The sequence below is a fragment of the Notolabrus celidotus genome, chromosome 10, assembly GCF_009762535.1.
Source record: "Notolabrus celidotus isolate fNotCel1 chromosome 10, fNotCel1.pri, whole genome shotgun sequence".
NCBI lineage: Eukaryota > Metazoa > Chordata > Actinopteri > Labriformes > Labridae > Notolabrus > Notolabrus celidotus.
The window spans coordinates 23,650,196-23,668,027 of NC_048281.1; the positions used below are offsets into that span (position 1 = coordinate 23,650,196).

The window sequence follows — 17,832 nt, forward strand, 5'->3', positions numbered from 1 at the left end:
GACCTAACTCACTGCTTTTAACTGAAAGTCAAACACTGAGCGCTAATTGAACAGCACTTTACAGAACATTGTCACCTCTGTATGCACTAACTCATCCTTATTATGTGCAAGAAGAGGAAGTGAACCTGTTTATTGCACTTTTGCAGGCAGATTATGCAACACTGGAAATATGACACAAGTGTGTTCCAGCGCCCCATGTGTGCACAAGTGTGTGTGTGTGTGTGTGTGTGTGTGTGTGTGTGTGTGTGTGTGTGTGTGTGTGTGTGTGAGTGTGTGTGTGTTTGAGGCGGAAAAAACGACAGTGAGAGAGATAAGCTGCTGATAGTCAAAGAACATGCTCATAGGAAGTGCTATTCTAATATTTGCCTGTAGTTAAAGGAGGATCTGTTACACACGTACACACCAATAATATGGGTTTGCCCCAGGCTCTGCTCTCTCTCTCTCTCTCTCTCTCTCTCTTTCTCATCCTTTCTTCCCATCCTGCATATATACAAATATGGTGAAAACATTCTTGCATGCAGAAGTGTTTGCATTCCTGCTTCTTGGATCTGTGGGAAATATCTGGGAACCTGAATATAGATGGTCCCATCTGCAGGCAGAATACACGGCTTATATAAGTATGGATAATTTATAGAAATCCAAATACCTCGCCTGATTCTGCACAGGTGTCATGTCAACTCTGTGGAATGCAGCCAATACCATTTCAAGCACTTTATATCTTCTTTGTTGCCAAACATGACCTAAAAAGGCAAGGAGGTTAAAGATACAAATACGCATGTCTTAATGTTATCAAGTCATTAAAACGCTGAAAATGTGATTGTATTTACAAAGTGGGCGTATGCCCAAATTTGGTGGTGCTAGCTTGAAAGTGCCTTAACCCTTCATTACTTAAAATGACCAGCAGGGGACGACTCTTCTGGATGCAAAGCAAAAAGAAGTGTGATAGTTTGAAAGCCAACAACCAAGCAGCAGCTGTCTGACAACTCACCCCATAATCATTTCATAACGGCTGTTCCAGAGCTATGGCAACCAAAAACATTCAAAATTTAGGCAGTGACAAAAAATGTAGAAACACATTTTCATGATAAACTGTCTGCCTATATATTTTTTTTCTATTTACATTACAACACCAAGCATTCATCTCATAATCAAACGTGCCTTACAGCTGATGTGGCAGGTCCCCATAGATTGCTACCAAGATCTTGTATAACCAATCTTGTGCAGTGTGACATACACTGAACCTGTGAGATTGTGGTTATCACACAGAATGTAGCACGGTAACGTCCCCCCTGGTGGAGATTGCAATCATAATGTAATTTTTTATTTCCAGTTATCTAAGGAAGAAAACACAAAGGCTTGTGTATGTTTGCTGCATTTTCTGTCCGTTTGTGTCTCAAGGTTACGTCTTTCTCCAAAGCACCAAGCCAGACCATGTGGACACATTAATGCAGAAAATATGTTGCACGCTGACTGCGGCTGGTCACTGAAAACCAACTGAAGAGTGATTGTTGGGTAGGGGGCGGGCGGCGGGCGGTGGGAGGGATCCGCAAATGGCCAAAGTGTACTAGATTTTAAAAGCATGCATGCATACACACACACACACACACACACACACACACACACACCGCCACTAATGTAGTGGCGGTGTCCCAGACAGCTTTCCGGAAGCATGCCATTTCCTGTGAAGCTGCTGCAGGTCTCTGTCCATACGGCTGATGACTCCCTGGGGCAACCTGCTACTTTACGCAGCTCGTATGGACCCATCTACTGTTACCCAACCAACCCCCCTTAAAAAAAACACACACACACACACACACACACACACACACACACACACACACACACACACACACACACACACACACACACACACACACACACACACTTTATCATGTGCTCACACTCACCAGCTGACGTGCAGACACCACTCACTGGCAGGCCAATTCATTGACTTTGCATTATCTCACAGTTAGAGGGATTTGCATGGTTGCATCTTGAATGCAACTTGCATGTGGACTGTACTCTAAGGTTATCATATTCAATTTCCTGATTCTATTTCCTCTCCTTTTCCGCAGTCTTTTGATGGCGCATACTAAAGAAACAAGGAGATAGACAGACACAACATGGCCTGGAGCTTACTCTCTATCCCTTACGGTTTAATGAGATGAATTAGAGTCTTTAATTAAAATTTAGAGCCAGGTCAGGCAAGAGGGATGACAGGAACAATGAAGAGAACAGTAATAGATGAGATTTGGTGTTCGGAGAATACGTCACACTTAGCTCTCGAGGATCTTGCTCTCTCATTAGCCTTCTTTCTTCTTGGGATAAATCCGCCTAATGGGAGAGATCTACCTCTAGGCTATCATTCCGTCTGTCGGTCACTCGCATACTTCCCTATGACCCGCCCCTTTCTTTTCCAGCTGTTCTCCTCCACCCCTTTACAGCTCACATACTCAGGATGGGAGTATAAACATGTCCTAACCCTGCATGTGCAAATCCCCCCCCCTCCCCTCCCCTCCCATCTACACACAAACCACTCGCAATAAAAGACAATTAAACCTATTTCTCAGCATTAATTAGCATTTTAATTAGCAAGGCTGTAAGAATGAATAATCCGGTAACATATGGCTAAGGGTGCAAAATCATAATCCTATAACAGTGTTATTTATTCCCTCCCAGTAGCAGAGGCTGTTTCAACACGCCGGTCTAATTACTATTGCTGGGGGTGGGGACCAGGAGCCGAGCGCAGACAAACAATAACAATGCTAATGCTGGAGGCAACGCTAGGTTAGGCCTACACCCAATTCCTGATGCGCTCTTTCTCAATACAGAACAAACACTCTGAGAAAACAAGACAAGACATGGGAAATGAAAGAGAATCAAGATATGGCCTCTCTTTTTTTTTTTAAAATGAGTGTTTTCTTAATGAAAGGAGCATGAGGCTGAATTGAAACATCTGCTCTGGGGAGCGTCCATTCAAATGGAGGATGAAAAGCTTGTGCTTGTTTGTGATGTGACGTGTGTGGAGAAAAGGCAAGAAGAACAGACACAAAGGCAAACGGCTTTCTTAAATAACATCATTATTTATTGCATGTGTCTATAAAGAATCAATACAATCTAAAGCAATGAACTAAGTTTAAATTATCGTCTCTTAGTAGCATCACAATATGCAAGATATGAAATATGTACAATGAAAAGACACAGCAAGAAGAAGCCAGGGCCCATATCGTAACCTTTAGATGCTGAATAAAAACTTGAAACATTATCCAAATGCAAAAAACACTGCTCAAAACATCAAGAGGCTTGATTAGCAAAAAACACACAGAAAAAAGTTTTCATTTCAAATTTGGAGGAAAAAAACTTACAAACAGCAAAAATCTGATTCATAAGGTTAACAAACATTATTAACAGTATTTATACATTTGGTACGTCTTTGTAAACTAATTTTCAAAAGTGTAAATATTGCATATATGCCATTTGTGTTGTACCTAAGAATTAATTGTGTCAAGTATTAATGATTTCTCTTTAAATCTTGAAAATCTTTTTGTCAGAATTACAGCATTAGAAAATGTCCTCATAGTGGCATCCATTTCACAAGACTATCCCATGACAGTTAAAAAAAAGAAAGAAAATCAAAGCCAAACCATACCGGTTAGCATATAACTTAATTAGTGCTTTTGTTGTATCAGAAATGTCACTCAAACACATACTATGTACAGCACAAACAACATAAGTTATTTAACTTAACATCTCTCAAAGTTTCTCAGCATCTGCTTTAATGTCATTCTCTGCAACATCATTCTATATACAGTATATAGGCAAAGGTTAAGTACCAGTGAATTCAGATAAATAAAGAGATACTTCCCCTGCTTTGTTTCCTTTATTCCACATGTGTCTGTGTCATAGTTTCCTTGCAGTACCTCTGCATGCTTCATTGTTGTTTTTGCAGTCTGTCATGGTCTTCGTTGGGTTCATGTGTTCCCCAGCTCAGAACACAGCGTGTACTACATTCAACGTGTCTTGTGTTACAATCTAAAAAAGTTTGTAAGTGCAAGACCATGCATTTAGCTCCAGCACACCCCCGCCTGGCTCACTATCAGCGGAGGGGCCGTGGGTTGGAGCGTTCGAGCGGCTCACTGAACAGCGGCTCGTACTGGGTCGTGCATTCGCCACATTGCTCGGCGCTTGCTTGCTTGCACCTGCCAGCCAGAAACACGTGGTGTGACTGAGCTCTGCAATGAGGCATCAGGTGAGAGAATGTAAGATTCTGAGCTGTCGAGATATAAATAACATTCAGGTTCCCATCCTTTATTGTGACAGGTCATAACATCCTGCAGGATGTGTGTGTGTGCGCGTGTGTTTGTGTGCAGGATATCACAGGAGAACAGTGGCTGAGTAAGTGAAGTGTGTAGAGGTGCTGAGGCTTGGGCTCAGACAGGCCACAGATCTGGTTCATACTGTTGCGTTGGGATGTTACACCTGCATGCATGTGTGATGCAAGGTGATGTCAAGTATTCCTTTAGTGTTTGTGAATCCTCCTTCTCTGGCATATTAATAAATATATTACTCTGAATCTTATTACATTGTCTCGTAATGTGGCTGGGGGGGGTGATCTTAGAGAGGCTGTGTCTTTCACTTGGCTCTGCTGAACATTCAGTCGGTAAAATGATCACGTAATCTTTGATATACTGCGTGTTTATAGGTCCAAACTTAAAAAAAGTCCATCAGACAGGAACTGACAGACAGAGTAAGGCTTTGGATTGGTGATCTTTAAAAAACATTCACCTCTGAAAATAAATATTTTTCATATATTTCTACTGTGTGAATTGGTACCAACCTGGTTTTTTGCTGAGGTAGGGTTTCTCTTTAAGCAAATGTTAACTTTGATTTTTAAATATGCTCATAAATGCCACCTCTTTTTTTTGCAGTACAATCTTTATACAAAGTCACACACACACACACACTTCATTGAATGCAAGCATACATGATAAATAAATAAATATATGTAATCTGTATGCATGACAGGTTGTTTTTTGCGTGTATGTGTGTGCGCACAATGCTCTCCAGGTTTGGTTCACAGGTTTTCAGGTGAGAGAGTCAGAAGCTAAAAGAAAACCATCTGAAAGTGTATGAATGGCATAAGAACAATAAAAATAATTAGCATAACGATATACTGCAGAATTAATTTTGCAGGCCTATGCAAAGAGATAAATAGTTACCTATCTATAACTAGAGTTAAAGTCTGTTTAAGTCCTTGTCATCTGGTAAGTCGTCTAATACAGCAGCAGCGATGGCGCCCCAATGTTTTGGTGCCGAGAAAAAGTGGAGGGAAGATTTGGGGCAAGGGTCAAGTGTCCGTGTTGCCATGGTGATGGCCATTCCCGTGACCCTCGAAGGCGGCGAAGAGGTCAAAGGACATTGACTGCAGTGCATGGTCCAGCTGTCACTGTGGCGACCCCGTCACTTGGCTTCAGCGAAATCCAACGTTCAAGGGAAAAGGGAGGGAGCAGAGGAGAGGAGGGGGCGGGGCAAGCCTTCATTCTGAAAAAGACAGAAGAAAAACATTAGTGAGTTTGTCTTCGTGTGCTTCACAGATATAAAGCTGAATCATGCTAATTGAGCTCAATTAGCTTCTGAAGCGAATTACTAGTGTCTTTTTAGAGTTAATGTGATTTATTGAGGAGGAAAAGAGGAGAAGAGGAGGTCAAACGGATATCACTACTGTGTTATCAAGTAAGGAATAAGTGCTCTTCAAGCGGCCTTGTGTGTGTATGTGTTATGTGTGTGTGTTTGTATTCCTCAGCTGGTAGACACTGAAGTGGCAGGTGCTTTCACGGCAGGGGAAAAACAGAGTGGCATTTAGCACCGTGCAGCTGACACAGGGACAGTCTCCAATGACGGAAAAAAAAGATATGGCAACAAAACTCCCACACCAACAAACTCACACACACACACACACACACACACAGACACACACACGCACATACGCCCAGGTATTTTTTGATTGCACACCTTTTGAAGTTTAAAAAAAACCCCACTATGTTCACTCCCACACACAACACAGCTGTGTACTTTCACATACTATAAACCTTGAGTGTTGCTTTTCTCCCAGTGGAAAGCAGCACTGACCCTTGCCCCTGTGTACTTGTTTGTGAGGTTTCATTTGCATGCAGAGCTATCGAATGGGAGCGGAAGTCTTGGCTGTCACACACAGACACACTAACACAAAAACACACGCACACACATATAAGCCTTCTCTGCGGCTGCATTTCTTCCCCCTTGCGCTGTCTCCTCTCCCTCTTCCTGAGCCAGGAACAAGAGCTGTTTTCACAAAGCTGGATGTGATCGTCATTCTCTAAAACAATCCGTTCATTCAGAGACTTCACCCCCTCCCAGCTCCTCAACCACCATAAACACACACACACACACACGTCTGTTCTGTCTTTAGCCTATGCATTCACTACAAGGAAAAATCAGAAGCTGATGTCAACTTTATAGACAACAATCATGAATGAAAAAGCATCAAAGAGGAGAAACTGTGCATGCAGCGGACTGATGCATGCTCACAGATGCTCAGGGATGTCTGAGATGCAAAAATCTGAACCAGAGAGAGTTAATTTGACAAATGAAATGATTGATTTCCCCCCCCGAGGCCACCTGTGCTGGCAGGGCTCTCACTCTTTTTATTGACATGGGTGTCAGAACGAAAGAGAAGGAAATAGAAACAGTGGGGTGAGAAGTGGTGGAAAAACCACAGTAACAGAATCAACCTGACAGAGAGGAACGGGAATGCAGTGAGGTCATGGGACCGATGGTCCATAACAATCTCTGTGTGTGTGTGTGCGTGCGTGTGTGTGTGTGTGTGTGTGTGTGTGTGTGTGTGTGTGTGTGTGTGTGTGTGTGTGTGTGTGTGTGTGTGCGTGGGTGCGTGCGTGCGTGTGTGTGTGCGTGCGTGAAGCAGGGGCTGGGCCAGTCGGCAGCCTGTAGAGGCAGACACTTGGGTGAAAATGACTGAGGTCTGCCGGGAAGAGGAGTTGAATCACAAACAGCTCAGATTAGCAGCCAGGTGTGGAGCCATGAACATAAACATTACACATTCCTGATATTGTATGAATAATGGTGGGATAGGACGGTGTGGCATTTGAGGACTGGCCACACACACACAGATTTTCAAACAGAAAGAAGTGTGGGTGGGCAGGGAGAGATTTGGGGAGGGACTGGGGGGTTATTGAGAGAAGGGGACAGAGGTCCAGCGGGGGGAATGAACCCAATGACTCGTACCCCTCCTCTTTTTGGCACACACGCACACACATACATGCACACACGAACACACATCCCCCTACCCTCCTATGTCTGTGCCCCCTGTCCCACACACACACATATGCTCTGTTCATTATTTATTTAGTTCTCACAGGCTAAATATAGTCGCGCTCCATTCAGAGCTGGGACACGCACGCACGCACACACTCATACAAGCATGTATTAGCAGCCTGGTCTCTAGTGCTCTAGAAGCAAAGTAAACATGTCCCCATGTGTGTCTGTCATCGCCTGCTGCAGTAGCTCCGTATCACTGCAGAGAATGACCATCTAGCAAGAAACTGCTCCGACTGTGTTACAAAACAGTCAGAAAAAGGAAGAGGATCATCAACCGTCAATAAGCTTTCACAAACAAACAGCCAAAAGCGATGTTAGGAGTTTCCTCGTGTAGACAGGGAGAGATCAGCAGGCTCAGATCTGCTCTGTTTACATTCCTGCCCGGCCGGCTCCTCCCTGATCTACAGCAGCGCTCCGCCAAACAAACACCGACTGACTCCTCACCTCTGACCTCACACACCTCCGCCAGACCAGCGAAAAAACAAAAACAACACGCGCTGTTAGCTCTGTTTTCCTCCTGACTCATTATCACATGTATGCTAGATAACTCATCTAATCCTTTACTTGAATATAATCTCATTGTAAAAACTTTTTGGGGATGATTGTGTGGCCTGTCACCCCAAGTAGATGCTTCAAGCTTCAAGGGCCGAATCTCAATTATGACTATAAAATATCAAAATGCTTTTTAATATGACCATGAGTGCAAAGCCAAATATTTGATAGCAAATTCTCACAGGCAACAGCTTCACTGAACCTTTTCATTCTACCTAAAATGTTAATCTTACAACAAACATATTTGCCTAACAACGTTTTTTATTCAAATATGAAAGCATTGCAACAACAGACGTACGTTTTTTTCACACTACCATACACAATCTCCACAGGGTAAGAGTGTATCACAAACAATAGCCATCACACGACAGCACTGCCTTACTTACAGCTCTATGACAAAGCATCAGTGAAGTAACAGGGTCTGTAGCTCATAATCAGCTGGACTGTTTTAAAAATGAAAACCCAGAAAGAAGCCAGTAGACTGAGCCTTCCAGATGTAACCAAGTGTAGGTGGGTTGTGTGTAAGTACAGTCAGGACCTCTCTCTCCTTCTACCTCTAGACAAAACAAGCTACTCGACAATGTCTAATCCTGAAGTGAATGTAATCCTTCTTACCTCCAAGCTAAATTGAGAATACGGTAGGTTGAGTTTGTTTTTATCTAGCGCTGGAACATCCCGTCCTACTTTAGTCAAAGAGTTATGTATCAGACAGCCAGCAGCACTGTGTACAGTATGTGTGTCTGAAGGGGAGAGGGGGAGGGGGGGGGGGGGGGGGGGGGGGGGGGGCACAGGTGAGGAGGACAAAGACTGTATGTTCCCAAAGTCTAATCAGAAAATAAAGTAGGGGCATTGTTGTGGAGAAAAAGGTTATTATGTGGTATCCAGCTATTGATTCTCAGTTGTCAGACTTCCAATCTGTTAAAGAACACTTTCATGTTTGTATTACAGTTGGGAAAGTTTTGAAGCAACTCATTTTCTAGTTCTTCAAAGTATGAATTAGGCTAAAGCTAGCACCACCAGCCTTTAGGTCTACCATGCAGGTTACGCATTGTATCAGTTAAGCTGTTATATGCTAGTTCAACCAGTCCAAGCACACACACAATTTAATCTGCATTGTGTAGATCAACATATAAAAATCTCCTGTTATGCTTGATTACATCCAGGCAGAAGAGCATTGTAGTTTTATGACAGTAGCCATTAACTGGAGCTACAGCCCAAACTACTAGCTGGAGGCTGGGCTACAGCTTATGGTGCAAGAGTTCCAGGGTCTTTTAGTCCCCAGAACTACTTTCCCCAGTACTAAAAGGTTCCTGTGCTCCCATTGTTGTTTGCATTTCGACCGTGGGCTGAAGTCCCAGGTAGATTGTGCAAATCAGGCCAGTGACGTCTGAAGATAAAAAAATGATATCAAATAATATTTTGAAATCTTAATAGAAAACTAAACTAGTGTGCATTCCCAGGAACTCCCTCTGTGTTTCAACAGCTGTGTAAACTCCACAAACACTGTAACGTTCAACTGAAAGTCCCAGGACCTTTGAAAAGTACCCACCCAAGCAGGGGCAGGGGTTGAGTGTGACCGGGGGTAGGTTATCTACCCCTGAAATAAATTTAGACTCTGGTTCCTCTGGTCTAAACACACGTAGTTCAGGGGTAAAGTTCCTAGTTCCGGGGTTAAGTTTCCTGCAGTTAAAAAACGCCTTTGTACACAACATATGACCAGCATTTTAGGCCTACAATTAAACAAATACTTAACCAGCTAGTGATTCTGGTGCCAACTAGTGAGGGAGATTTGATCAATTAGTCCACTAAACGCACACACCCCCAGTGAGAATCACTATAATTTTCATTTTTATTATTATGTTCAAGGTTACTTATCGAACAGTTTTGCCACAAAAAAATAAAAAATACCAATTTCAAATAATTAAAAATAACCTTTTTAGTGTCCTTTCTTATAAAAACAATCCACTGTTCAACACCCAATGATATAAACTCACATCAATAACTGAAGGGTAAGATTTGTGAAGGTGGAATCAGGAAAGTTTAGTTTTTTGCTGAATCATCATAGAAGAGATTAGCTTCAGCAGCATGAGATGAACTATCATATTCAGAAGTCATGTAAGAGGCTCTAATCAGATATGATTGGGTAATTGTTTAATGCATCGTTAGACAATCCTCTATTGGCCTCTAGTGTGAAAAGCCAATCAAAGAGAGTCCACTGAGGTCAGAGAACAACAGGGAAAAAAAACAAGACTCAAATGTACTCGTGTGGAAAGGTGTGTGTGGCGTGTGTGTAAAGGGGAGGTAGAATCACATGATTACTAAAATATAAAAAAGCAATGCCCAAAGAGAGGAAGAGGGGAAACATGCAGGGAGGATGAAGAGGATAATAGGGGGGGGGGGGGGATTCCGGGTTAGTGTGGAGCTCCTTGAAGCAGGCCTGGCCACACCCCCACCTTCTCCTCCCTGTTGTTGTTGTGGCAGATGGTGGCCAGTCATTAGCGTATTGTCACTCTCCTCTGACGGGCCAGATAACCAGTGAGCATTGCTTGGCGGGGCAGGTGCAAAAAAAAAAAAAACCCTGAACCCCACCCCCACCCAACCACCACTCCACCATCTGCTAATGGTTGTGTATATGTACGCAACACCGGAGGGGAAGACACACAGATAGAAGGAAGTGTATGTGTGTTTTGGGGAGAGTAGTCTGGGTCTACAAGGGAGAGTGAGTGGAGACTGATTTTAACAGAAAAGAAAAAACGAGGGATATGTTCTCAAAAAACGGAGATATAACATTGGTACAATCAAAATAATGAGTAAAAATTTGATATAATAGTCAGAAGGTGTCCCTGTGTTGTTTCCTTCATAGAGACAGGCGAGTGCAGATTTCTGGAAAAGCCCCTACAGGAACATCTCCCCCCCTCTCACACACATAGAGCAGGTTCAAAGGTCAAGAAACTGACATTGTCCACAGAGCCAGAAGGTGTGCACTGAAAGCCAAACAACCCCCTTCAACTCCCCCATCACCTCCCCTCACTCTGCACGTCAGAGCCCAAAACCCAAACAACAACACTGCAACCTATCAACTAACGGACTCAACCTCTCCTCAGCGAGCCACGCGAAAACCTCTATACACACAGACAGCCAGGATACGCTTACACATTTGCATGTTAGTGGAGCTGAGGAGCAAAGCCTCCCTCTCTAACGCTGCATGAGCTTCATATGCCAAATGAGGACCGGTGATGTCCTAATCCACCTGTTCAAATTGTTGTTCAGCAGGGAATGCAAACTGCTTGCTCACTCTGTGATAATAAGAGAATGCGGTCGAGCCTGTCGTCTCGTAGTAAACAGTCATTCCCTCTTTTTTCTCTCCTTTACACACACACATGCAGCAGACGTGGGTTTTGTAGTTTAATGACAATATCCATGACTCGCCACACTGCTGGCCACATCCCTCACCAGAGCTGAGTCATTCACTATTATGTGCAAGGACATTTGTTTGTTTGTTAGGAGGGGCTTACATAACCAAGAGACAGTAGCAAAGACAAACTCTTACCGGAACGACACTGATCTCATTCCTTTCCGTCTTTCTTTTCTTCCTTCACTCCCCCTCAATCACCCTCTCCCTCCCTTCAGCACACAGCTCAATTGTCTGTTTTGCTGTTAGTGAAAAACAAAGCAAGTCATCCATCCTTCTTGCATTGTTCCCCCACCTGTCTTCCTCCTTCTCCCTCCTGCTCTTGTAAGCTCAACAGAGGTACAAAATTCAATAATTGAGCCCTGTACTCTGAAAATACAATAGCACAAGGACACAGCAGAGAGATGGGACAATAATTGTTGTGCTCACAAAAGGTGTGAGGGTCCACACACTTGTTAAAAGTGTCGCACAGAAGATAAGTGAGCACTCGCTCATTTATAAAACAGTCTCTTTGTTGTGTTTGTGAAGTTGCTCTCAGTTAATAAAAAAAAAAAGATCCTTTCATCCCCCTCTGAGTCCATCACAGCAGGTTAGAAAAACAAGTGAGCATTCACCTCTCCCAGCAACCTTTGCACACTACCCACATTCCAGTCCTGAAACCCAGTACCTGACAATTGATAAACAACTGACTCACTTGTTTTTCTGGGGAACTCGATGACTTGCACCAAGCCCCACACTGGCTACGCTCGCTGCGTGAGATCCAGCAGAGACAGAGACTAAGAAGACAAACTCGGTTGTGAAACCACAAACAACAATTACACTCTTGTATTTCACAATCAGAGACACTAATACTCCTGACTCACTCTGATCCCTGCACTATTTACTTTGCAAACAGCAACTGCAAATCATCTCTGCTATTATGAGATGGCATGAAAAGCCAGTGATGCAACAGAGAACAAAATGAGATGAGAAGTTATATTTCTGACAAAGACGCTCATTCAGAAGAATTTCACGGCTTTTTTCACACATACCAGTCGTATAAAAGCAGCATTACTCTGCGTTACAAATGCTACATCACGTGTTGTGCTGTATGCGTCACTGCATCAAAGTAGACTATCTTTTTAAATACTGACGTGTATAAAACTGCGTCACTAAGGGAAGACCAGAGGAGACCATTCACACAAACACAGCCCCAGCATCAAGCCAGCCTGAATGGAAAAAGAACAAGTCCAGATGAAGTTTCAAAATAAAACCGTCAAAATGAAATGCAACATAAAATCTCTTCAAATCAGGAGCATTTTAATTCCTACAACTCTTCCTATTTCCAATACTATGATCCAAAAAGCAGAACACTGTATTGTTTCTTGGACACTCTAGTGGTTCAGCTTTTAGTTTTTATCTGAGGCTTTTATTTAGAAAGAGACACACTTGCTTCCGAAGCTCCTCGTCTGATATCTCTATGCTGTTTGAAGCACATCAAAAGAGCCAGCAAACAGCCCTCCTCAGCATCAACAGCCTTGAGATTTGTCCATGTGTCATGGGTGTGACGAGTAGGTGACTAATCCTATCTAAACATCACAGCCTACCCCCAGCAGCAACTTTCATAACAACTACACTTCCCTCTGCTCCTGCAGCCTGCATTTACTGACTAAAAACTGCTGTTCTGACACCAAATCACCACTGTTCATGTAATGTGATACAACTGATAGATACCTTTTGCTGCATTTAAATGGAATAAAAAACCTGGTCAGTGACTTTAACTCGTATTAGAAAAGCAGGGATTTAAACTCCAAAATACAGAATGACATCCAGGCTAAAACGAAACCACAAGAAAATAACAGAGTTCTCTAATTAAAATAAAAAATAAAAACACTGAACAGGTTGAACTTCTTTAATAGACACAAACTAAGCTGTTTGTTCCTCTCTTAGAGAAAAACATTATTTTCCACTTTGGAATAAAATCGAGTTCAGACCTGCTGCTTAGCAACCAGCAGCCTATCTCTGCAGAGAATGTGTGAGCCCTGAGGCAGATCTTTATCCTACTCAAGCACCACTCCCTTCATGAATGAAAACCTTCATGAATGAGTGTTAACATGTGTGTGTTAATGTGCGTGTCTAAAAACAACTCACCTTTGACAGCAGCAGCAGTTTCCTTGAATCCCATGCTGGCATAGGGGCTGGTATTGAAACCATTCATGCCCCCTTTGCACCCACAGGCGGTCTTGAACCTCAGGAGTCCATCGGAGTCCCCTAGCCGGCACCCTCCAAGGTTTCCCTCCATCAAGTTTAAGGCAATGTAGTTAAGTCCGTTTTGATACCCAGCTGACATCTCCCTGCACATGGGGCTGTTGCTGCTGTAGTCCTCGTCGGGTCCTTCAGAACTGCACACAGTCTGGGAGACGTTCTCCACAGAGGCCGAGCTGTGCCGTTTGGTGTCATGGGCGAAGGATGGGCAGACAGGGGTGACAGTAGTGGTGGAGGAGAAGGTCTCGGAGCTGTGCCGCCGCCGCCCTTGAGGGTCCGCCCGAATCACTTTGGCCCCCCTGTGCGGGTCTAGGAGGGTGACTGATAATGAAGGCCCCCCTAGGAGGAATGAGTCCAGTGGCTCAGGTGGAACCCCTTCCACGATGCTGCCCTCCAGGCTGAGTCTCTTGACACCTGTAGTGGGGCTGGTGGGGAGGGGAGCAGCATCAGTGGTGCAGAGAGCAGGTAGAGGCACAGGAGGACTGAAAGTCATCTCAGTGTAGTCATCCTTCACTAGAGCCGGCTGACACACCAGGCTCACCTGCTGTTGGAGAGGATACTCCTCTACCATCCCCCTCTCTTCTGAGACCCCCTCTGTGCTTCCCCCCTCTTTCTCCTCCTCTCCCCCCTGCATGTTCTGGTGGGCGCTCACCAGACTAGGGCAAGTGAGGACTTCAGGTATGCAATGAAGGCTCCCTGCAGAGGGGGAGCCCCCTGTTTGGTGAGAGCCAAGCTGACTTGAGGAGCCGACATCAACATTAGCATAGTCTGAGAGTGGAGAGGATGTTCTTTCTACACACACTGAGGACTCACACTTCTCTGACACTGCAGAGGACAGTTTGTCTTGGGTGGAATTACCAAAGTCTATGTTGATGTATTCTCCGGGGCTGCGTGGCTCTGAGGGAAGGGGGTGTTCGCTCATACATGGTAGAGTCCTTAGAGATTCTAGAGCCAGGCGAGTGGGCCGACCAACCCTACTGCGATGTACTTGACCTCCATCTATCCGTGTCACTCTGTGCAGAAATGCTGCAGAGGAAGGCGTACCTGGTGTCACCGGAGATCTGCTGGCTTCAGAATCTCCTGGAGAAATAGGACAATAGTTGGATTCCTCTTCTATTCGTTGTCTCTGTAAACTCATCACCACATATTGGTCTGTGTCTGTGGAACCGTTGCGCTGCAACTGGTTTTTAAGCGAGCGTGGTAGAGAGCTGTAAGAATAAGGCTGTCTGTGAGGCTGCTGGGGGTGGGGGTCTCCACCTGGCGGACTGAGGATGAAATCTGGGGGTGTGAGAGACACAAGAGAGTCAACTGGAGACATGTTCAGGTACTCTCCATTGGTGAGCTTTCCATCAGTGCTCTCAACTGACATCTTTGTTCCACACCACATTCGCATATAACCGCTGTCCTCCAAAGAAACACTCCCAGGGGAGTCAGTGCGTGGGGCCAGCCCAACTGAGGAGGAGTGTGACCGGGGGTTGATGATCTGCTTTGGTGCAGAAACACACATGGGGCTCATGGGCATGTAAGGGTCATCCCTTGATCCTGGTGTCTGAGGCGCCACACCTGGCATCATAGGCATGTAGCCACTGTCTCCTTTGACACTGCCAGCACTGATCTGAACGTCCCTGTAGTCCTCAGGGTAGGTCCCTTTGGGGGACGCAGTGTGACACCTGCGAGTAGAATGACTTCCACTGTTGTAGGTGGCCCTCATAAGAGTGTATTCATCCAGGGAGGCTGAGGATACTTGGGGGGGACCTCTCTGCTGCCGGGGAGTGGTGAGGGAATAAGTGCGTTTCCGGTAAGCCTTGTCCAGCTCTGGTAGCCGACGGAAGCCACTCTGCTTCTGCCGCTCCATCACCATGTAGCCTTCAAGCTCACTGCCATCCCGAGAGGGTGGGGTATCAGCTTTGAGAGACTCCGGGGTGTTGCTCCGCAGGGTGAGCGGTAGTCTCAGGTCTCGTGCATCAGCAGGGCTGGAGCCGTACTCCTCACATGATATGAAACCGGCATCACTAGGGGAGCCTGAGAAGGAGGCACTGCAGCTGGAGGGGCGAGGGGCACTGCTGTCTGCGCACGAGGACAGATTCACAGGGCTGGGGGTGACCATTGGTGGGGAGTGAGACAGGGAGATAGACATGGACTTACTGTGCTGGAGGGAGGAAGATTCAAATGTCCGACAAGGGCGAGCTGTTATAGTGTGAGACCTGCTCAGGAGTGTCCTGTGGCCCCCGGGGCTCAGGGGGCTGCCACTCACTGACATGGGGCGGATCATGGTGCCATCACCCTCGCTGGCTGTGCGTATTCGACAGGAGGAAAATTTGCTCACAGGAGAGGTCGCAGCCATGCTGTCAGTGCGAGACCGCCGGGGAAGCCCTGTCTGGCTTGGGGGGAGATGGTTGAGGTGTCTCCGTGTGGGCACAGAGATAGGGTTTGTACCGGATGACTGGCTTTTGCTGCGCGGACGGAATTCCGACAGCTCCTTCATGGCTTTCATCGCCTCCAGAATAGTTTCATGGATATTTTGCGCCACCACAGAATCATCAGCCTGCATCCATAACTCCCCTGGTCCCGTGGCTGCAGATCGACCAACCTCGATGAAGAAAAAGCTGTCAGAGTGGCCGCACCTCCGGATATTCATCAGCTGTAATATGACAGAGGCAATCTCCGTGTTTAGCTTTACAAAGCTGATAGTCCGGCTGGAAAGACAGAGCCTGTACACCCCTGTCAAATTCCTGGTTTGCCCCAAGCCTTTAGATTTCAGATTTACTTGCCAGACCTCCTTGTAGGTGGCGGAAACCGGCGTTATTACACCATAGCTCGCCTCGTCGAAGCCAACCAGCGAGGACGCAGAGTTGGACGCTGAGCCGTCGTATACTTTCCCCTCTGACATTAAATCCGTGAGCACCCGGTACCAACTCTCCTGTTCCTGCTCGTTTTCAGCCGCTACGGCAAAATACTCATCCTTGGTGTAAAGAGCGATAAGGTATTTGTGTTTCGCGTCCGCTCTCTTGTTGATATTGAGGCAGCAGTCCAGAGGAACAACTCTCTTCGCGGCCGATTTGTTTTTCCATTTCTTCTCGCTCTCGTAGTACTCCAGCCGGGCAGGGAAACCTTCGCTCTGCTCCTTCAAAACAAAAAAGCGCTTGTGTCCGTGTTTCTGCTTCTTTAGATATCCACATTTCTTGATATTGTTGTTAGCGTTTGAATTAGTAGTGGCTATTATCGGCTGGTCTCCCGTGTTTGGCGGACTCGCCATTCTCGTGTCCTTCGCTTTCAGACACAATGCTTCCTTTCCCCGAGTTGCTGAAGAAAACGACGCGCTTTATTTTAATCCTTTATTCCAAGAGCCGGTTGAGCGTTCGTCCGTCTTCTCCAAAAGCTGAGCAATAAATAACACATGTCTGCTATAGTGTCCGCACTGAGGAGGGAGAAACAACATGTGACGATCTACACATCCAGAGCTGGTTTAAAAAAACACGAGAGGAAAGGAGAAGGAAAAAAATTACACACACCGACAGTGGGCGGTGCGCACTCAGCTCATTGGGCTTATTGGTGGAAACGGAATGAATGCTGGAGTGAGATGGCCCGGTTCAAAGGAGAGAGAGAGGGAGAGAGAGAGAGAGAGAGTGAGGGAGGGAGAGAGAGAGAGAGAGAGAGAGAGAGAGAGAGAGAGAGAGAGAGAGGAAAAAGGAAAAAGCCCTCCTACTATCACTCTGCCCTCTTCCGTCTCATATGAGCGTAGTCAGCCAGGACTGGAGCTTTATTTAGAGCTGGTCCTGTGATCCAACATTTGACTACCGTTAAGATTTTTTTTATTATCTAAATATACCAATTGAGATGTTCCTGACCCAGAAAGACTGGATTTGCGTCATTTAAGACGTTAGTGTGGATTATGAAACACATTGGAATTAATAGTAACCTGAATGTGTTGTTGTTATTGGTTATAAATAAAGGAGCAAAGCTGAATGATTTTAAAACTCTGAGTTGTCTCATTTGTCTCATCACAAAGCATTTTCTAATTCTAAACAATGTTTTTCGTAAACCTTTGGTCATATCTCAGCGTGTCTGTTAAGGGAGTCCTCCCCTCCAACTGGTAAACAAGCTTCACCTAGTCGAGACTGCAGCTCTGTGACAGGAATTTGATATTCCCTCTGCGTCGCCTTACAGGAATACATTCACGGTCTCAAATGGATACTCTAACCCCGCTTTCCTTTTCGGTTTGTAGTGAAAGTACCAAAGTATCCATGATA

General features: G+C 45.2%; 1 protein-coding gene across 1 annotated transcript; it reads right to left on the reverse strand.

Annotated features, from left to right (window-relative positions):
* Positions 1 to 3,063: 3,063 nt before the first annotated feature.
* Positions 3,064 to 17,091, reverse strand: irs2b (insulin receptor substrate 2b). Its single transcript, XM_034693380.1, has 2 exons — positions 13,469 to 17,091; positions 3,064 to 5,541 (listed from the first exon to the last, which is right to left on the reverse strand). Exons 1-2 carry the CDS (start codon positions 16,836 to 16,838, stop codon positions 5,537 to 5,539), a joined length of 3,375 nt encoding a protein of 1,124 aa, XP_034549271.1. The 5' UTR covers positions 16,839 to 17,091; the 3' UTR covers positions 3,064 to 5,536.
* Between the last annotated feature and the right edge of the window lie 741 nt (positions 17,092 to 17,832).

What these genes read in the sequence shown, in the direction of transcription:
- irs2b (XM_034693380.1), bottom strand. Translation starts at nt 16,838, where the DNA reads ATGGCGAGTCCGCCAAACACGGGAGACCAGCCGATAATAGCCACTACT.